General features: G+C 38.9%; 1 protein-coding gene across 2 annotated transcripts in view; it reads right to left on the bottom strand.

The window, feature by feature from the left end:
* Positions 1-20577: 20577 nt before the first annotated feature.
* The window catches only part of LOC139149397 (potassium channel subfamily K member 13-like), a 49172-nt gene continuing 45876 nt past the window's right edge, over positions 20578-23873 (bottom strand). For both annotated transcript variants that reach the window (XM_070721132.1, XM_070721133.1), the window contains exon 3: positions 20578-22708. In XM_070721132.1, the coding sequence (XP_070577233.1) occupies positions 21792-22708 (917 nt within the window). In that variant the 3' untranslated portion in view covers positions 20578-21791. The remainder of the gene's footprint in view (positions 22709-23873) is intronic.

Below are 23873 nucleotides of genomic sequence, written 5' to 3'. Positions count from 1 at the left end.
ATAGCACTTAGCCTTTGGCTTCATGACCCGTGTGTTATTGATAGTTATTTGTGATATTGCTCAATCTTCACGTCAGTCGGCTTGACGTGTATCTGTGTATTAACATAAAATGACAGGCGATTGTGGCATTGGTATTGAGACGCCACGATTATGAGGCGGGGATTCATCCCAAGGTGTTGCTATGGTGACACGGCTTCTGATCCATAGAGTCGAGGCCGCGACACATTTGTCACACTTTACCCTTACAAAAGATCTGTTTGCGTCTTTAATAAGCGAGTGCGACATTCCTGTATTGAGCCTTTGCGGAAAGCCGTGAAATTGGGAGTTTAAATTGAATTCACGCCTTTCGGCACCGTTTGCAATACCGAGGATCTTGCCTAGTTGTCACCTCACCTTTTCCATCCACTACTGCTTAAAATTTTGTCTGAACACCTAATGACCGTCATACATTTAAAGATTATTGTGTTTCTCTTGACTACGAAGAAAATACCTGGGCGAAAGCTACAACTGCCGCACAAAGGATATGACAGAAAGTGGATTTGGCAAAATTATTCGTTGTCATAGGAGCAGATTCTTCTATGCCAGTGGTGTTATACAAAGAGATGTTTCACAAATTATCGCTGAAAAAAACAAAACGGAAAAGCAGGGCCTCTGTCTCCGCATTTACAATACCCAGCATTCATCCTATGTATTGATTCTATCTTGATATGTTTTGTCTTTGTTAATTTTTTCATTTGACAAATTAAAACATCTTGCGGCAGCAAATATTTTCAGACACCTTGGCGGTTTTCTGTGGCCCTTTTATCTCGTTGGTGAGGCAGTGTCGTTGCTAGCCAAACGCGAACCCGTCGTTATGTTTTTTCTTTGTGAGTTGTTTATGAGGAAGACTTTCAGACCACCCAAGAAGGTTTGTACGCATGCGTGATATATTTTTTTATCGTAAAATTTATATATAATAGTTCAAGAGAAGGGGGGCGATGGCGACCGTGTGAGTTAACGTGATTAAAGACCCTTTCCAAAATGTGACGCAAAATGGCGACATTGTCGTTGAAGAGGCACTTAGCGGTACCGGATCAGTTTCCAACGATCGCTTCACGACTTAAACCAACATCTCAGTAGATTGAACATAATTAGTAATAGTGTATCATGACAAGAGAACGTGCCGTTTCACATGAAGAGGAAAGTGTCGCGTGTATACAGATGAATGAAAAAAATCGGGTGTAAGCAGAGGGATGGGCGTGCGACTTCACAAACACCACGCACTCGCAGTGTTTTCAAGAGCGACGGTAGTAAGCCTATCCTGATCTTGAGAAGTACACATATGCTAACCCAGGAATAGCTACAACGATAATGACGACAACGCTAACAACAGCAACAGCAGCAGCAACAACAACAACAACAACAACAACAACAACAATAATAATAATAATAATAATAATAATAATAATAATAATAATGCATATATTACTGATGATAGTGGTGACAGAGACGATGTTGATAATATATTAAATAATCATAACGATATATTTGCTGGTTAGAAGAGGTACTCCACGCCTCCCTGGTTGAGTCCGATGTATTCGATAAGCCCAAGAATTTTACCATTTACTCCATAGTAACTGTGACGCTGAGGAAGTTTGCGGGTGGCATGGTTGAGCGTCAAGGCTAAAGAATCTAACGATCTAACATGAATTGTTAGCCAACGCCGAGTTGCTTTAAAGTTTCCAATATGAAAGAAGTGGCCGCAGTGTTTAGTGTCCTCAACCTGTATCATAAAAACCATGCTAATCAGTGGCAATCTGTCTCAGTATTTGACTTTAGCGGGATAAGAGTCACGGCCATGCTTTGTTTCTCTACTGTAAGTTTCTTCAACGTCAGAATATAATCACCTGTACACTATATGTATACAGAAACAAATACTACAGGAACGAAGGTATATGTATTCATGATTATGACAGCAACTAGACTTTGAACAATGTAGAACAAATATTTTTAAAGTGACTGGCCTTGCTCGCCAAGGCACGCATACAGTTTTAGACATGACATGGGAGATTGACGGTTTGTACGAGTTATTGACGATAGATCGGTTAAAAATACACTCAGCTCACGATCCCACCGGCCACAACTCAGAATTAAGGAGAAAAAGCACCTAAATAAAACAACCTTGAAGAGAGTGTACTTCCAGCCAGCTCGTAGAACGTCTGACGAATTTGAAGAACACCTTAGACTTCCGTTGTTATCGTGTTAGCGATTATCCATTGTATTCTCATTATTCATAGCTATGTTAAATCAAAGGTATGACCGACTTGTCTAGTACGTCATCTGTTGGAAAAGTTTAGATGTCTGACACTGGATGGCACTTTACTGTTTGATTGCGAAGAAAACATTTCCTGTAAAATGTGTGTTTTTCACCGTGTTGGGAGTTTCCGTGCCAGAGACATCGGGCGCCATATCGACATGTAGGTCTACTTGTTGTGCGGACAGGGACTTATCTGTTATTTCGCAAATGCATTTATCTTGCTTGTGTCGTAAACAAATGTCAAGGTCAAAGCTTCGACAGAGCCCTGGATTCAGTTTGCCAACGCTTCCAGAATTTCCAAAGTATCTCTGAAAATGGTTAGACTCCGTAATGATTCGACTAAATCCTTAAGAGTAAGGCATGATAACGCAGGTGTGCCGATTAATAATCTCGAGGTGATATATTGTGAATTTTTTGACTCCATGGATAAACGGAATGTGGTAGAAATCTCTAAATTATGGGAATTATCTGACATCGCGCCCTGAATTATGATTTATATACCTATTGAATTCTTTTAAAATCTTTCATATAATCATATGATGTTTTAATGTATAATGAAGTTGCAAAAAAACATAATAGTAATGAAGATCAAATTATCATTCAAACTACGAATATGGCAACCAGAATGAATGAATTAATAATGAGGAAATTAATAAACGAATGAATGAACCATCATCACCACCATCGTCGTCGTCGTCGTCGTCGTCATCATCATCATCATCATCAGCAGCAGCAGCAGCAGCCGCAACAGCAACAACAACACCATTTCTTCCTTCTCATTCCACTATTCATTCACCAGCTTCTACCATTGACCTCTGTTTTTCTCAGAACATATAGGACCCATGAGGTCTTGAGAATCGGTGGATGCTCGGCACTTCATCTGATATCAGGCAGTCTGTGGGCTCGAAGGATACAATAGAAGTGGCATTGCGTCGAGATCTAAGATAGTTTTCATGTTATCGATACTTGAGACTCGTTCATCAAGCTCATGGTATACGTGCTTATAGATTGAACGCTGTCTGCAAGCTTACGTATTCGTATAGGTATAATGTCAATACATAGAAGTCTATAAAATGCATTCTGTTAAAATAACAACGCATATAATCCAGACTGCGTTGACTCACTTAATAATATCAATCTCGAAATGTTAGTATAGAGCAAGGCAAGAGAGTGTTCACCAAACGGGTTTTTTTTCAAGGTCAATAATAAGCTTATTACAAAATCTATGGAAAAACGAATAAAAAATCACGCTCAACTGTTACTTGTAAGGAGTCTCCTAAGAAAACACGAACGGGTAATCACGATCTCTCGGAGAAATCATGTATTCATCTCCTGTTGAATATTCATTTATTTATGACTCGAGGAATACAAATGCCAGGCAACGAATCGAGAAAGTATTAAAAAAAAATATTGAAAAGCTGGAGTGCAGAATTTGCGCGGCGCTTTAACTGTCATGACTATTGTCCTCAGAATTAAATGACTATTAAAACCTTTTTATGTGGTCTGTCACAGCAATGGTCGAACTAGTTGAATTACACTTGCGTAGGATCACAAAAAAAACCTCATTCCTGACACAAGCATAAAAAAGTCATGTGAGAGCGAATTGATTCGCAAGAAGGAGAGCGCGAGAGATTGTCAGCCGTCATAGAATGCCATATATCATCTGCTATACTAATCATTTTATCAGTGCCATGAAACTCGGGGGTGTCAATTTCAATGGTAAACCATTATGCAGCCCAATCCACACACTGCGTTTCTGACGTCCTTTTGCTAGGAGAAAATCAAATGACCGTTAAAAAGCCGGGCGACGGTAACAACATCTGAATGCTTCGAACCTGGTTGGAGGTAAGAATGTGATTTTGCGCTCATCGCATGATGTCCGTAAACTTTCCATGAAAGGAGCAAGACTGGCGCCGCACCTAAAAAGAGCAATAGTTTATATTATGATCTTTCGTTCCTATCGATGTGACATAAAACTATAGTATTCGTTGTCAAGGCAACGAATTGTCACTGCAAAGTGTCTTTAGCCTGCGATGGCGCGCAAAAAAAATCCTCCATCATATTTTATGAAGCTGGCATGTTCAGACTAATCATTTCTATCATTTCTCGTTTTATCGAGCACACGTGTTTGCGCAGCTAAACCGATTAGTTTTCGAGAGGATGATTAATTTCCATTAGGATGTTTGATGTACATTACAAACTCAAAGTTCGATCACCTAGCTTGTTGTCAAGGCCCTGCAATTCTTTTTTTAGGCTTTTGACCTTTTAAACGCATCATCTTAGCGTGATTTCTGTTTTCCCGTATGGTTTGGACCAGAGGGACTCGGGAGGGGGGACTAGAATTGTTGAGGTGTGTGGTACACTTCAATAAGCCGCCAGTGAAGTTCAAAATCGTCCTGCGAGTCATGGCTATGTGAATTAAATGAATGAGAACGAAAGCGAGAAATAATACCCATGTTTGCATCATTTTGGGACCACGTCTGTCTGATGCATCAAGTTTCACAAAGGACTCGACTTGCAGAAACAATTATCATACCAAGACGACATCGACGAACGAAAACCTAGTACATGTACTCTAGATAGACAAGCCGGATTTTGCTGTGACGATTATGCACAGTGGACAATGATGAAACCGATAATCGTGGATAGCGTACACTGACATAATCTTTTTAACATTTGTATGATCACAAAGTAATTAACATTTGTGGTTCTCTCTCAAAACAGTATTCTGAAAAATATCTCTCCGTACTCAAAACTCAACCCTCAGAGAGTCGGTAGTTGGGCCGCCAATCTCACGGCCCCCAATTATTGAAAAACGCACGGAAACGATGAACAAGACTTCCTTTTTGTTCTCAGTTTGCTCTGTCTCGAAAAAAAATCGTAAGTATTTCCAATTCCCTCTTTTTTGCGCATTAAACTTGTAACTTGAAGCGGAAAATAACTACCACAGATTTTAACGAAATTGGGAACCCATAATGGATTCGTGGCCTATCAAGTGATTTTTTCCTTGTTACAGAGTTGACACATGCACGGCACTTCTGAGAGAGAGGCATTTCCCTTGGGCTGGAAACGCTAAAGTAGAGATCACGAACTTACGATCTTTGGTTACCAGCATAATGGATTTCGGGGGTTAAACGAGCAAACATGACTCGATCGACGAGTTGAGGAAGTGACAACTGACTTGCATTGTGCGTGTAATAGAAACAGCGACACCCGAGGCCAATTCTCTTCCCACTTTGTGACTGATCTCCGGGTCATTAGCGCACAACACAACACATAGGCGAAAAGACCATCTTTGTACAAACTTAGGATGACTATTGGCCGAGGAAAAAAAACATATAATGGACTCTTATGACCTAATGATGTACTTTAAAGAACAACGCTTCAAAACATATGTCAGTTTGTCATGTATATTGCAGGCTAACTAAAGCTCGGTTTGTTTTTTGAATAGATCTCTACAGTAGTGCCGGTGGCGTACTCTCATCAACCACCTGAAACGTGACACGTTTACGAAGTTTGCCGGGCATTTTAATGTGATGGTCACCATAGTAACGCTCAAACAAAGTTTTCTATACCTTATACTCGGAGCATAGATGTACAATTCACATTCCCCTACATCCCGTCTCTTCACTCTGATGCAATTGTTATGTAAGTCATTCTAGTGATTGCAAAAAGCGGAGATATTCTTATACCTGTAAGAGCATTTCCTTGTTCATCGCTTGTGTCTGCCTGGCAGTGTGAACAAAGGTGTCGAACTCCAATGTATTCCTCAAAGGCGATTCTTGCATTAGTAGCACTTGCCTAAAGAAGTAATTGTTCTTCGAGAAGTTCCTCATTTGCTGCGAAAGTGTCCATTGTGATAGCTTTGTTGCCTTTTAAAATCCCCTCTATCGAAATTACACCTTAAAAAGTATGAACTTATAACGGTATTTACAATTCAGTGAGTCTGAGTGAATGATACAATAAAACCCTCGTCATCTCTCCTTTATGATAGTATTTTGAATATGATAACGTCTGCTTGACGCCTCATATATGTATTTGTGTACCACATATATATTTTCGTCACAAACACATACATACATACATACATACATACATACATACATACATACATACATACATACATACATACATACATACATACATACATACATACATACATACATACATACATACATACATACATACATACATACATACATACATACATACATACATACATACATACATACATACATACATACATACATACATACATACATATATACATACATTCATGCGATTTAAAGGTATTCGGCCCTTTTTCCTGCACATATGTGATAACATGGTCAATATCAGTAACGAAGGTAGGCCTTGATACCTTATCTTAGGTTCTAGATACTGTGAGTAGATTGCAAATCATTCAACAGCTGAAGAGGAAATGGTATATCTGCCTAACGATGCTTCAATCCCGTCAATCTGTTAACAGCTTTAAGAAGAATAGAGGCTTTTTTGCACTACAATGCATTTCCCCGTGGCTTTGTTGTTCGGTGGGTGGCAATAAAATTTTGCAATATTGTATTGACGTCCCATCATAAGTATGAGTAACCCGACCTCGTTTATCATTTATGTGTGGTTTATTTAAGTATATCACGACTAGGTCTTAAAACTGTATATAATCTTAAAAAGCACTAATATATATATATATATATATATATATATATATATATATATATATATATATATATATATATATATATTCGCGCAAATTATTGAAGTGCGCATACTACATTATAATAAATATATTTTCGCAACCGTATTACGCTGTGGCAAAGATAATGTCGTTGTCTTGGGTTTAGTTTCATGGTGCTTTTCCTTGTCTTGAATCCTCTGTGTGACCTTTGTGAACCATGTGATTTTTCTCACGAGACCTACAAAGAACCTTACGCTTTCTGAATCACACAACGCAAACAGAGAAAAAAAATTATGGTATAAACAAATTTATGGATGGCGTCGGTCCTATCGCGCTCTGTAAATGTCTCTTTTTCTACAAAGCAGTTGTTGTAGCGACACGGGTATGTTGTTGTGGTTGCCACAGCAACATGTCAGGGCTTTCAAGTTTTGCACACGGCACCAGAGAGTGATGCACGATCGTCATTGTCGGAAACGCGACTTGAGTCGGGACCGAATAAGGCTTTTGGATCGCAATTTTTACATATTTATATTCATTTCTGAAAGATTTAACTTAATTGGAACACACAGTCTGACTTAAACAAACATGCCTTAGCGGCTAAATACAATTAGGCCTACACTTTCTTCAACGGTTCACAGTAAAATAATTGACGGAAATCAAGACAAGGTATACCTGCGAGGGGGGAAACATCGAAAACGATGCTGTAGGATGCTATAGATAGCGGAAGTATTGTTAATCGACTGGCTTAATTTACAACATTTAGTTTTGACGCCAAGCGATCGTTGTCTGCAGCTGGCATGGACATTGAGGGAATTGACGGATAAAAATCAAACACATCCGCCGAAGAGATCAACAAATGTCATAACGCACAACAGCTCTGAACAAAGTACAACGTCAAACGCATGATAAAAATTAGATAAAACATTCCTTCTTGGGAAGGAATCTGATCTAGTGGCCTGAATCTGAGAATGCAATCAAATAAAATGTTTAGTTCATGATTTTTATAGTTGCCAGGTTTTACTCAGAAATAACCGTAGGATATTAGTGGTAGTATAGACCTTGGGTAACTAAAAAGAAACATCGCTGAACCTCAGAAAAAAAATACCCCCGATGATGAAAGGAAGCGAGATCTTATCACATTTTGATTGAGGAGAAGTGAAAGAAATCTTATTTTTTTCAAGCAGGATCGAATTGAGTTGGATGAGGTACATGTATTTATCGTTCACGCGATGTTCTACTCGCTAAGCCTTGATATCGACAGGCCGCAATCACTATGTTTACGCTAAACTAGATCACCCCCTACAAACAACATACTGTCATTGACTTAGTTAAAGTTCACGGACAATTCTCTGAAAATTAGTATTTCTTCATACAAATCACAAACATTTCGGTCGATTTTCTTTTTCCTTGACGATAATGACGCGTCAAAACTAAACAAACTTTCTTTCAAAGCAAAGCAGTCTCATTTCTCGTCTACGAAATCCCAGTCATGACAAAAGTCCACTTGTCAACAATAACAATGCAAACTACACAATGCACAGGCTGAGTTGGCAAGTTACATACTGTGTATATCAATATGCTTTGGGGAGAAGTACACGAAACTGTAGTTGACATTAATAAATTAGAAAATTCATCATAAATTGTTAGCTGCTCTCCCTTTAAAAAGATTTGCCTTCATGGCCTACCAAACAGTGTCTTTGTTGTACAAAATACAAATGTTATTTAAGGACCAGCAGCTGCCGTGAATTCATTTCAGGAACTTCTATGTATTTTTTGTGCGTGAAATACACTATTCGTTGAAATGTATTAAATATATACCCAATCGAGCGTAAAGAAGTCACTGATGTTGGAAACCACACGTACGATTTGCAGGCATATGGAACTATGTTGGTAAAAAAGGGACAGTTGGGAAATGCCAATATGCTCGTAAAAATGACTGTTGGTAAAAGCCAATATGCTGGTAAAACGACTGTTGGTCTAGCCTTTAACATCGCGATTGACGAGTCAACAAGAACATACCGTTGTGCTTGAACGTACACAGTGGATGTGTTTACACGGATAGTCCTGGACATTTCTGTTTTGTTTTGGCGAGAGGAACAGTAAGTCAACAGTTGGGAGCATATGGTAAAATTGATGACAAAAATGATTGACTAGCATGACAGTTGCTGATAGTCTCAACAAAAATTTAAGAAATGCAGAGAGTCCCGGGCGGTCAGCACCTGTAACACGAAAACAGTCTGTTTGTCTGCTCCAATCCCACTTGTATTCGGATGATGAGTTGTTTTACAGTTCCACTGACCTCAATTATATGCCAACTGGTACTCTCACACTCACACCTCTCCCGTCGGGAGACACAGTCGCCATTTTAAAGGCCAAATGAGCCGCCGAGAGTCTATTCCTTTGGCTTTCACCACATTCTAGTGATTATTGGGAGTATGTAGGCGACTGGTGAACGTTGGCAGACATCACGTGAAACTAGACAAACGACACAAACACACACACAGGCACACACACACACACACACACACTTACCGAACACTGTACGTACTCAGGGTGAGACGCTGCACGCAAGAAATTGGACGTCTGGCGGGCTAGACAGGTTTGTGGGTGACTGCACAGGCTCAGAATTAGAAGCTAAGCAACAAGAAATAATCTTACGAAACTAGCCAAACATTTCTTCTCGACACTGCGCTGTATTCGTTAGGTGACGTACAAAATAGCAACCTTGGCGTATTTACTTGTTTTGTCTACAGTACATTACGTCTCAGAATGTTCCATCGATTTTTTCCGATGATGAAATGCGCAAGGCGTTCTATAAACAGCATAATTGTGTGCAACCGCTGCGACATTTATCTCAGTCATTGCTAGCTAATGGTTTGTGTGTTTGTGTAGCTGATTACTCGGACGCTTGATTGATTGGGTGTTCGATCGATCACTCGATTTGACTTCTTGTCTGATATGACGGATTCAGGAAGATAGGCGGATAAGCGTGAGCTAAAATCTGATAACGTATTTTTTCAACGGAGTTCTCCCCTGTATATTGTCAGGAGTTGATTTCGACAAGACGGGAGCCAGAGGGATTCCGCGGATACAAACGCCTGGGCGCCACCTATCACTAAATGGGAGAAGAATCTCCTTTGACGGACTGCGACAGAATAGAAGAGATAGTCTGTATACGAAGTTCAGTCAAGGAGAGCAATAGTTGATGATGACAGAAAGATAGACGCGATTACACTATTGTACATAAGCAATTAGATTGTGACATCATACACTTCAAGCAAACATGCTTGTTCGGTTACAAAACGACTTCCAAGGAGCAAAAAAGACAAGCGCATTTTGTCAACAATGCAGGTTCTACAATTTCCATTCATCCCCATGGCAACGACACTCGAGAGATTAAAAACAAATAAAAATAAGACAACAACTGACAATGGTCATTTTTTTTAATATAGAGAACAGTAAATTGCTTTTCAATGCATCATTAGTACCAACAATATTATATTTCTTCTTCAATTTTTGGACGACGCAGGACCAAGCATTGATCATGACAGACAACAAAACAACAATTTTCTTTCATCGAGACGTTAGAGTTCAGTTTGTCAAAATGCGCAACAAACATTTTTAAAACTCGTTTCTTTAATGTGAACGATGAAGCGTCAAGCGATCCGAGTTCATTGCTATGGCAACAGCCAGCCTATGAAAACGACACATTGTTATGCAAGTATGATGGTTACATCAAATATAGAGAGAGAGACACTCATTCACGTTAATGCCATGGGTTATTGTCAGAATCATATCAATTCCACATGATCTACCTAGACTATGCTCACTTGAAAATGTATGGCGGCTAAACAGCGATCACGTAATGAAAACAGATTACGCAGATGTTAATTCTCCTGCAAGGAAATTTAACGTTAATATATTCCAGGAATCTAGATTGCTCATTCGCCATGTTTTTTGCTAATTACCATTGATCGATTGATAAATCTATCGGGTATTTTACCTGATACCTCAATCACATCGATGTTTCCCCAGCGGTTTGTTTGCGGACTGACCAGAATCCGTTGTGTCTCCCAAAAAACAACGATGATGAGGTGGAGGAGGATTCCGGGCATTTCAATATTGATGACAAGCTCCTGCCGGTGCGCCAGTTGAAAAACAGGTGTGTGTGGTATGAAAGGCTCCGGTAAACCAATTAAGAAAAATTCGTTTGACAGTAATATTTGTGTCTCTACGGCTACCAATGTTTTGTATCTCTATTTTCCGAAGCGTGCAACTCTACCTGAGCAAAAAAAGTGCTGAAAATGGAATGTCAATCTCGTCACCAAGATGGTTGCAACTGCAGAAACGCAAATGTCACTAGTGCCGCGGGGAAGACACGCGCACTGCAAACATCCTATGCAAAATATCGTCAATTACTCGTGTAACGTACACTCCAAGAAATTGCAATTTATGAAGGAGTAAAACTCGCAAGAATTACTCGCATTTACTTCCCCCGACGAATGAATGTTATAATTGTTGAATTTGCGTGGGCAGTGTTCATGGATTCTGTTACCATGGCTACGACAATACTTTGAAACTGAATGTATTTTGAGTAACATTCTAGGCGTTTTAGAGAAGGAGCATTTCGACGCTAGCTAACATCGGGAAAATTTTCGCGACATCACGTCAGGAAATATTGGACTGTTATTATCAGCTTTGCCTTTGGGTGAAATATTGCTATAAACCTGTCACGTTAAAGGTAAAACAGTAAAGTATTTCAGGGTTTTACTGATGTACAGGAAGTAGAATTTTCAATCTGCAGGTCAATGGACTGTATAGGAGATATACCGGACGCCATATTTGAAAACAAGTTCTATGCGATAAAACGCCTCTTAATGGTTGATGAGCAGGATTAAAATGATTAAAGCATTGTTTCTTGACCTTCGCAACGATTGCACAAATTTACACGTCTCTAAATTTCCGGGAAAATGTCACAGTATCGATGAGAAAAAAATGTAGAAACAAAAATCAATAAATTCTGAGCAAACGTCACTGGTGCATTAAACGCGTAGGCAACAGGCATTTGAAGTAAGTAAACACCTTTACAAAGGAGCCGTGACGACAAGGAAAGAGAAACTGTATCCGTCACGATTGAGGCGACGACGGCGACGATGACGACGACGATGATGATGATTATGAGGATGATGGAGATGATGAATATGATAATGATCATGCTTTAAGGTGATGATGGTATTAATATTTCATATGACAAACAAGAACAGGCTATTGTTTCTGACCTGTCCACTATCACCGTTTTTTCACATCATTTATATCGCTCATTTACACGTTTGTCACGATTTTTTATGAATGCATGACTAGTTGGTAGGTGTACCAATATTTTCATGAGATGCACTCTGTCCCTTTCTATCCGTTGGCATGAGGGTTGAAACAGAGAACGACTAACTCAAACACTTTATGAGGTAGCAAAGTCTGGTGAATTCAGTGCAACCTATCTTCAAGAACAATCATATAAACCGGTTTTAAAATTCATTCATTTGTGAGGAAAATGTTATATGTGTAAAGAGTGCGACTTAAAGGAACGGTTAGCAAAATTGTAAATTGTGAACATCTCTAAATACAGGTCCCTTTAACTTCTATTCTCTATTGAGTTAGAGCAACTGAACCTGTGAAATAGTTGCCAAGTTTGGATTTAAAAACCCTTAAATCTACGATAAGCTTTGTTAATTATTTCTACTGTACACATAAATGAGGTTATTCATGGTGACCCTAGGCATGAAATTCAACTTAATATTTATCTCTACTTGATATTCATCCCATTCTGCATAGTACAGCGATTTTGGAAAAAAGAAGACAAGACGTCTCTACCCGTTGTATCGTTACTTTTTCAAGAAAGGCACTACCAAATAATCCGAATGCGTTACTCTAATGACGCGTACCGTCAACTGATTATCTTATTGTGCTATAAAGTCATGAGAGTGTCAGACCTGGGCGACTATGCGTAGTGATGACGTCATGCCACAGACTTCATTTTGCTTGAAGGCCAAAAAAGAGGGATTGTTTCTGGTCAATGCGCGCACGTCAACTTTTTATTACTGTTTCTATGGAGCTGAGACCGATGATGAAGAAAATGAAGTATGTATTAAAGTCGCAAGATGCAGTGCTTTTATACAAACTGCCTCTTCCCTGGCATTATAACCAGAATTCAATACAGCACATAAGAGTTGACAATTAACAGCATGTTTGGGAAGCAGGCTGACTTACCGGAACAAAAAAAATATGCAAATAAAAACAAAATGCACTTGGTCGGCACATTTGGAAGGAAACCATGGCCAGAATCAATTCTCTTTTTTGGCCATGACAGTCGTTATTCATTCACAACTTTCCTTCAGAGGAAGTCCATCAAAATATTAAATATACCGTTTAAGAACGAGAAGATTACACCATATGTACAGAACGACAGTCAGATTTCGAGTTTGTTACACTAAGATCTCATAGAAAGATTAATATGAAACCGGCAGTTGCGCGATGACCCCGGACGGGAGAGTTAACATTGTCAAGATTATTGGTCCGCACTTTCAATGATGTTATTTGATGAACGTTTGATGAATTTTCCACTATTTTTGTTTCTTACGTCAATCGATAATTTCTACGCCCAAAGCATGTTGAAACACTCACTGTTTAGCCTGCAACGACAATGTAAAATACACTGTTATCGTTTGCATTTGCATTTTAGTCAACACTAACAATGCATTTTATACATGTACAAGCTGAGTTGACAAACTGAATACTATATTTCAACACGCTCTTGGGAGTAGAACAAGAAACAGATAGTAACATATAAAAAGATGATTGGAACTAATTTTGGATAATTGAATGGTGAAGTAATGTCTGTATAATCTGCAAATGTAAGCTCATTTGCTTTTCTTTTACTTGTTTTATGAGTAATTTGCAATATTGCGACATTCAGCTACAGGGCACCTAACATTTTTGAGAAATTTGAAAAATATCAAGATCAAATTATCCCAAATCAGTTCCAATCGTCTTCAAAACGAAAATAGTGAAAAAAAAAACCACATTTAAAGTTACAGCTAAGAATCAGCAAACTGCGCTCGCTTAAATCGAAGATAGGTCGTGGAAAATTTGGCACAAATCCGACACATAAGAATTTTTCTCCGTATATATATACAGTAGTCTCTCCAAAGCTTCTGCCCGTCTAAGACTACCTTTCTCCGTTGGTCAGGCCACCTACCTGTCCATTATAATCTGGTCCACGGAGAAAAGCATGTGAATAGTATATCGTGAGGTGTTGACCGACTGATTCAACTCCCTGAGAATGTCAACACGGTAGCTCTCATTAGGCAGCGTTTTTGTACGAATGCATGATGAATTTCAAACCCAAAAAAGCGTTTTTGGACTAACAACAGTGTGGGGTCAAGTCATCAGACACTGCTAAATAAAGATAGAGGAAACCGTTTACTGATGCAGATATCATCAAAAAGATGTTTGAATCTTCGCTATTTTCCCTATGCGTGATTATACCATCTTTCCACCTTGTGCAGTCTTCAAACTTTTATTTTTTACTGAGTGATGACAGAAAATTCTGTTCATGTGTGACATATAAAAACGAACAACATGTACTTTTGTCCGGAAATCTATTTTCGTTGGTGGAAGTACCCAAGGTAATATCCTGGAAACCAGAGCCATTTTCTACATTTTAAAACCCAATAGAGGCACATTTTCAATTAAATATTTCTATTTCTGTTCCTACAGTAGACTCACGTCTGGTACAGAGGCTATGAAAAAGGTCAAACATGGATTCCTTTTAGAAGATGGTCTCTTGCCTCCATGCTCATGAGTCTGACGACTGATATTTTCTGAAGCACGTTTATTTACTGAGGCCGAGATGACATCAGTCTATGGAGCACTATGCTATCATGCATTTGTACAAGGAAGAAGTTATCTAATGAGATTTACAATGGTCATCGGCAAACTGAAGTGAACTATAAATTTCAGGCTGAAATTAACTCTGTTATTAAATATGCTAAAACAGACCTGATTGATCGATGGTCGTTCCGGTAATTACAAAGTACATTTTGCAACGTGTCTGTTGCATTTTCCATTCAACACTTTCTGTTTTGCAGTCTCTAAGATTTGAGAATCTGCAGCGTTCAATGTCTTCCCTGCTGTTCAAGTCAGCTTTTTTTTTAATCGTCATAACTCTCTATAGGTATCGTATTGAAAGGCGTGCGCAGCGGTGAGACCATTGACGTGCTGACGTAGCCGCTCGACCTGCAGGTTACAAAACCGCGTGACACACGGCATCATTAAATCACTTCGCTTCAGTGGACACTGAGCACAGCTACATTCTGTGAAGTTCGACTTCTTCCAGTCTATCGTAGCTCAATTGCCTCTAAAATTCCACCGGGTTCCGCTACTCTGGGCAGTGAAGAATAGATCGAGAGCAATTTCAATTGTCGGGCGCTTGGATTGCAACTTGCAGGCATAACACGCAACGCTAATGCACCGAGGATATTATTGTTAGGCTCAAAATGAGAAGATCAACAAACTGCGGTTATATGTTTTGTGAGCTCTGAATCACCGTACATTTGTACAGCATTTAATTTCCTGTAAGTCTTTACTGACCTTTCGCATGGTAAAAGAATTGCTCAACTGGTGAATGATGTGCCGCCTCTACTGTCGTCTTTATGTTGATCATTCTATAGTGCTGATTTCGATAACAGATGGAATTTTTGTTTTTGTTTTTTGCACAATACTCGATAGTATGATATGGCCCTCCTCTGCAAATTACAAAATCATCTGCATTATGTTCTGATGACATGTCGCCTGTAGTCATGAAGCTAGCCTTATTACTGAGCGTATTTTTTATCACCATTTGCAACCAGGTTGTGTAGTCTGTGACGTCAGAGTGTCCTTTTCCTGAATGCCTTCATCGCTTTCAAATGAAAATGAATGCGAGAATGCGCACGACGGCATGGCAGGTTGGATTGAAACGTGACATTTGTTTATGAGTGAACATCGTGGCACGTGCAGACAACAAAATTGCACATTGTAATTCCTACACGGAAAAGTTAGAGTCGGGTGTTCAGGGCTTGCGGCAGCGCCCAAGCACGTTGCAGTACTGCACTTAGAAAATAAAAATAAAATTCAATTGAAAACAAAAGAATAGCTCTGAATTATAGGGGTTCAAAGCCAATGAAGTCGTCTTAGTATTTGAAAACAGTTCATGATGTTCACAAGCGGGCTGCTTCTAAGAGTTTTTTTAATGAATATTGATTCCTTTTTTGGGGAAAATCAATCAGTGCGTCGGGTTCATAACTCTGCTTGTCCCAACATTGAGCCAACGCTCAGAAACAGATATTCAGTCGTGGTAAACCAAAAGCTTCCTTTGCGCCAGGACGTCACAGTGTGGAAAGAGAGAAAAGTCGAGGAGTAAAGATCGAAAACTGTACTTTTCCGAAAATTGGCCTATTTTCCAAAGATGTCACTGTCACCGCACTTTCTGGTGTCATATGATATTAGCAATAACTGTATAATAGTAACTTTTCTCTACAATACATGCCACCAGTTCTTTGTGCCAAGTAGAATAAAGGAACAACAAATATATTGAGTGAAAGGGTCCAGTGTGAACAAACACCAAAAACAATTCGATGGTATAATATTACACGGAAGTTGGTAGCTTGGTTGGTTTCTTTCACAAACGTACAATGCAAACATTTGCCAATGTTGAGACTAACGGTCGATATTTCGCTTGCTACAGATTGTTCAATGTTTAATAAATAATACTAATTTAGCATACTCTTTATTCTCAAAGAGAACTATCGGGGCAACTTATCCAAATAAAACTGGAATTCACTTTCCACCTTCGAGTAATCGTGTGTACATTCTTCATTTCCTCTGTAGCGGCTCCATATTGCTCTCTTTTCAGTATCAAGCCAATGTAAACAATACGGACAGTTGTTGATGCTGAGCACTATCTTCGCGGATGTATACTAAATTCTTCCTCGACAAAGTGGGACTTTGGTTCGTTAAAGCCAGTTATATGACCACGTCGTTTTGTGTGTGTTGTTTTAGTTCTCACAAAACCATTTTTTACATGCTACACCTGAACTGCGCTGGATCGCTGAATAGCCATGTGTGAATAGAATAGTCCTCTCTGAGCTGGTTACTAATAGTTTTGTCATCCCCTCTTCTTGCATGATATACATGGGAATCCATTTAATGTCACCGACCGGTATTTGACACTCTTTCGCAATCTCATTGTCCTGTATTATGAATAACCCAAGTCCCCCTCAAGGTTCAGCGTCTAAAGCGCGAAGTTTTTGCAGAAATTGACAATACCTTTGTCGTCTTATGCTAAAAATAAATACAAAATAGGCCCATATTAAAAACCTCAGCACAGAGTACGCTGAGAATGAAAGGAGGCTGGAGGCCACATATCCCCTCATCACATAAGATGGCTCTAGTCCGTGTCTCGCTCATCTGAAATTAATGTATTTTATTCACTGCCGAGTTTGCCGACAGAAATTTGACAACGGTCACGTGATTTGTCTGTTAGTTGGTAAGATGGTTTCTTCAGGCAACTGTTTGTGATTGGATTGGACTTTATATCCTTTCTTTACACATTTGTGGCAATGATGATGAAATACAGCACGGTCGGAACATGCGAGAGCTTTTAGCGAGAGAAAAATTCCTATTTTGATGTTTCAAGCCAGAATTTCAACCTTCTTTCATGAAATAATAACAATGGACCACCTCAGCAACCGTTTACGGCTTTACAACTCGGTTTTGACAAATTCACTCTATATATGCCCTCGTTATGGCATATGTCATGAACTGGTCAACATCTCATGGTATACCGACACTGGGTGTGCTGTAAAGCATACATACAATAATAATAAAATTCAACGACACATCAAATAATCTATTCGTCACAAGATACACCGAAATTTCTAATAAGTTGATTTATTTAGGGGATGTGTTTGAGCTGAAACGTTCTTGGGATTTAAAGGTTGTGTACAAATGTACCTAGCTGAGGCGGCGGTTGATCATCACTGGGAATAGAACTGCAACAACAGTCTAATGAAAAATTCAACGTGGCATGTCGGTTCTTGGATAGTCACACCTCTGGAGATACACCCAACCCATAAAACACGTTCCTTGCTAACCCCAGCTCCAACCACGGTCACGTGGGTGACCGTGCTCCAGCTGATTGGTGGGAAGCATACAGGCATCAAATATCATTGAAGTGATGTCCTGTTACCGACGATGTGTAATGATCTTTTGATGCATTTGTATAATTTTCACCATTAACATGACTTGACCTTGCAATGATCGGAAACTTCGAGGCGGTATAGGCAAACTGTTCAGCAGTTCACCACCCCTATATTCCCTGTAAACGGGTCCACAATCACCATTGATAACACTGGGGTTTGGGCAAAACCATGGTGATGAAAGGGTTAAAGCAGGGTAGGGGAAGCAATAAAAAAAGGAAAATAGAATGTTTCTTCCTTGTCATATAGCGTTTATTGAATCAACGTTCTTTGCAACAGAAAATATCTTAGTTAATTTTCATCAAAAAAGGTAAAAACCCCTTCCGATCCACGGGACGTAATTCTAAATCTTAAATATTTTGGCGGCTGTCCGTCATGTCCGATACCCAATTATTACAAATCCACTGAAGATGATACTAGCGTTTAGCAGAAATTGATGTTCAAATTTACAAGTAATTTGACATAACGATACATATCAGTCGATACTAGATACAACGCAGAACCTACAAAACTATCAGCGGTTGCTCTTTTCAGTGGAAAAATAGACCTCAAGTGTAAGTCAGGACGAACAGAAAGCTAGGACGACTCTGTACCGGATTCTTAAGATTTAAGAAAATGCTTTATGAAAGGATTAAATCTCTAATTTCTTTTAACGTTTATTTTCATCACAAGGTACCTTAAAGAAAGGAACGGCAAAACAAGGAAACACGCAATACGCTCTCTCTCTCTCTCTCTCTCTCTCTCTCTCTCTCTCTCTCTCTCTCTCTCTCTCTCTCTCTCTCTCTCTCTCTCTCTCTCTCATTGTTTGCATATACATAAATTTACACATGCATATACACATATATAAACACACATCACACATATATATCTCTCTATACATACATACATACGTACATACATACATACATACATACATACATACATACATACATACATACATACATACATACATACATACATACATACATACATACATACATACATACATACATACATACATACATACATACATACATACATACATACATACATACATACATACATACATACATACATACATACATACATACATACATACATACATATATGTGCATATATTTTTACACACATACAACACATATCACACATGCATGCAGCCATGCATCCCATGAATTCTTCCATCCATCCATCTATCGATACATATCTACATACATACACGTACATACATACGTGCGCACACATGTATTCTAGTTTGAAAAAAATGGACGTGATGATAGTAATAAGACGTAATCCGAAATGTTTCACAAACATTCAAAGGTATCTCTTAAAATTGCCTAAAACAGTTGAAAAAGCTGTTTTTTATATGTATATATTATGACGTTCGCAATGTTGAAGCCATACATTCTCACGCAGAGGGACAGGAGGTCAGAGGTCGAAAAATACAATATTCACGATATTTCAGCAAAATTTGATATAAAAGAGAGTTTATAAATATCCAACAAACGCGGAGAGATTGAACGATTGTGTAAGTTTAATTTGTCCTAGCAGTGGAGATAGATGGTCTCCATGGCAACATGACATCAATTGCAACTACGTTTTTGGATAAAAAATAAGACGAAAAATGTAGGCTTCAAAAATACCCGGCTGGGCCAATTACATCTATTGTCATTTTGTTGCGATGATATCTGCGGCTGCGGCTTCGCAAACTAAAAACCCAGCATTTAATTTGCTGATCAAACTATATTTTAAATATTGCTATCTGTATTTCTTTGAGTGAGCGTTTACATCCACAGATGCCTGACGCAGCTTCCAAGTTAATTGCTTCTTTTTCTGTTTTCGTTTTTTTAGTTAAGAAGAGAGAAAAAACATCCGTGTCAATTGCCATGTGAATATCGTTCATTCTCTAGCTTGAAAGGACAGACAAAAAATTTATGCTATGTACAGAGACAAATTATGCAATATTTGAAAAGATATACGCCATTATAATCTTTTTCTTTTATACATTCCCAGAGGAGAGTATTTACAGAATGTCACAACAAATAAACATTTTTAGAAAGCTCGAAACAAATCTAGCCGAACTATAACTAAGACAAAAAATTCATGCTAAACCGTAAATCCAAATTTACTACTGGCGTTTGCTTCTTAAAGGAGAATCCTTAGCAATATTTCAGGAAAAACTGAACACCACCAAAAGTGACTGAGTAAATTTCCGTTGCATTCCATAAAAATTGGAACGCATTTTCGACAAAATTTAAATATTCATGAATACTGTACAAAGAAGAGCTGTAAAGAATATATATATATATATATATATATATATATATATATATATATATATATATATATATATATATATATATAATAAACAAACTACTTCAAGTACAAAGTAATTGTATCTGTTACTTAAGTTTCATGTATCCTACAATCATCAGATAGATATAATTACTTTGTACTTGAAGTAATTTGTATTATTATTTATAACCCTCTGCTTTTAGCATCGAGCACTGTATTGTATATATATATATATATATATATATATATATATATATATATATATATATATATATATATATATATATATATATGTATATATATATTTTCTCAATGAAAGTAATTTCCAACTTGGAAAGAAAGAATTGTCATTTTCAGGAACGTATATAAAAATAAGCCCTTTTGCATGAATTCCTTGTAGGACTTTCCGCAGAGACATAAAGCACTGTAAACTGTGGATTTCTAAAAGTCTTAGCGCTATTGAGGTATGACTCAACGATAGAAATATTGCCGGTAATTACATAGGTAACTACATATGATCTATTCTACTCTAACCATAATGATACCTGACATTCATTATTCGCTCTTCCTTTTTTTATCCATGGTGTCCATCACTTATCATTCCCTCACTAAAGAATACAATTGCATAGCTTTTTTTGATCGACATTTCGAAACGAATCATAGACGTTCTCTCGTACACTGTATGAAATGAACATCGAGCATCTGCTACGAAGTATGTAATCATTCGACAAGAACACCACTGTTCAGAAAAAAAATTGTAATAGTCCCTGTAAAATTTCAGTAGCTGTAGTCGTGCTTAGAAAGAAGTAAATTTTATAAGGTGCACTTTCGAATTGGACGTTTTTTGTGTCTTGTGTGCTCACTTGCAAGATATCGTCCAATTTGACTCGGCTGATCCCTTCCCTCAAGGCATGGATTTCAGAGAGTCAAGATTGGCGACATTGGCACATTATATATGCAATACTGGTGGTGCCTGTACAACCCAGCCGTGGGTTCAGCACCGGCTCCAAGGCCATGCCATCTTGATCGAACATGGCGAATGTTATTTCGGTGACTCTGCGACCAGACAGTGACCGTCTCATGTAAATGGCGCCCGAGACGACGTCTCGGACCGAACAAGGGTCGGACATCTGGGATATCACTCGCGATGGGACACCTGACTCCAAAGATATGTACAAAACACCATATAGGAGTGACTCCCTTGCATTTATCTTTCGCGCGAAGTCTGAGATATACTGTCACTTCTTCCAAGTCACATTCACTTCTCCGTTTCTTGCAGTTTGTTATCGAGCATAGCAAGCGCTCCCACTCCCTGCGACAGTCCGCCGTTTCGATGGTGATGGCCCATTCCCCGATTCTGCGAAGTTTCGTAAAGCTGTTTTTGCATGACGGCCAACGAAACCTTATTGGCGGCCAAGAAGTCTTTCATGGAGATCATTTCTCCGGACATCCTCCTACCGTCCGTGTCGCTGTCGTAGGTAGAGTCAACGTCGGTCACCTCGACGTTCTTGTCCTTTTTCGGCGCGCCGCCGGGCTGCCTCTGTCTCTGTTGCAAGTGTCCCGGTGTTATTGCGTTTCGTCTCGGCCGTGGTTTCCTTCGAACGCAGCAGCGACAGTCTAGCTTTTTGATGCACCAATTGAGAAATTGCTTGATGATAATTGAAAGCACGTTGAACATTGAGTAAATGCAGAGCACGCCTAGCAACAGGGAGAGAAAATTGCCGATTCTGTAGAGAGGCTGTAAGGGATAGGCAGGTTCCTGACTTGGGACGTAGTCGCCGAATCCTATCGTGCTAAAGGCAACAAAGCAAAAATAAATGGCATCAAGGTATCTCCAGTCCTCCACCGACGAGTACATAGCAGACGCGCAACATGCTATGACCACCGCCGATATCGTCAGAATAACCATGACATAATAAACGGAAGGCTTCCAATTGTCTAGGTTGTCCTCGGAGCCTTGGGAGCCCCTCCTGTCTGTCTTTCCCGCTCCCCCGTTTGCACCTTGTTTTTTCTTCAACTGTCTCATGTGCCAAGATCTCATCACAAAGGCGAGAAACGTAATGAGGCGCTCCAAGAAGATATTGAAATACAGGATAGTGGCACCACTCCCAATGAGGCCGTAACAGATAAGAACGCATTTCCCCAAATCCGTCGAAGGTGACGTCATACCAAAACCTGAAACGAAAAAGCAGGAAAAAAAACAAAGTCAGAAGAAGCGGTTGTGCAAAGGAAATTAATATTTCTGTTGTTCAACATAACTTGTATGTACGTGGGATAGTGATCTGGCAGTGTTACTGTTGTAATACGAGAAAATTGCTAAAAACACTCCGGGGCAAAAAGCACGCTGCTGGAATAATCAATCCTTCTGTTCAGAGTATTTTTTCCTTCAAAGCCGCGTGAAGCTCGACGCTCGTTGATGCATTTGTCCTTTCAGAGATTGGCAAGTGTATACAATCTATCTTCATTGTATAATGAACGTTTCTTCAGACGGTGACAGACGTACTCGCTTGATTTGTTTCAATGTAGATGGTGTCGACGAAATGGTATCAAGGAGAATTTAACGCCACTAAGTATTGCTAAGAACAAACTATTCTCCATTTCATCATAAATTAAAATCGTAAATGACAAAACTAAAATAACACACACTATAACACCGAAAAATGAGATTGCAATTTAGAAATGTTATAACATTTGTCGTGAATATATCCTTATTAAACCAATATGGCGCCTGCCTTTGTTGCGATGCCGTCCCCGACACTTTAACTTAAGCGGTGCAACTGAAATTGCATGAACCGTTGTGAACTCCAAGTATGGGGTTATTATTGAAATTAGAAAAAGTAGATGGAACTGGATTTACAAAGTCAGGTTGGTCTATTAACCGTGCAGACGAGCTCCAAACCGTGAACACTGCTCGAATAATTGAATATTTTCTGGAAAATTGGGGCATTCTCGGATTCAATGGAAATGGCATTTTGTTCACAATCCGTCATGCATTGCGATGAACAGATACGTACATGCAACCTGTCACGTTCACGTGTGAATAATGTTCTCCCGGCAAACAAATCCTCGTTTAACATTTAAAAACGACAGGAAAAGCAGACAAGTTTAATGCAAGTGTCTAATTATTCTCAGCCATGGTGAGCGTATTTCCCGCTGACCAGTCGAAGAATTAAAATAGCGTATAATTACGATAAAAACCCCAACGAAATGGTGATATCATATTCTTTGTCACGAAAATATAATCGGTAAATGTGCCTTATCGGGCCTTTAAATCCTCATCGTATGATTTTCAACTTTCTGAAAGAAAAAGCTGTATGCGTCCGCACTTTTGACATGTATA

This window comes from Ptychodera flava, chromosome 14, assembly GCF_041260155.1.
Source record: "Ptychodera flava strain L36383 chromosome 14, AS_Pfla_20210202, whole genome shotgun sequence".
In the NCBI taxonomy this organism is placed as follows: Eukaryota; Metazoa; Hemichordata; class Enteropneusta; family Ptychoderidae; genus Ptychodera; species Ptychodera flava.
The sequence above is the reverse complement of the archived record's forward strand: the minus strand, read 5'-3'. Positions and strand labels throughout refer to the sequence as shown.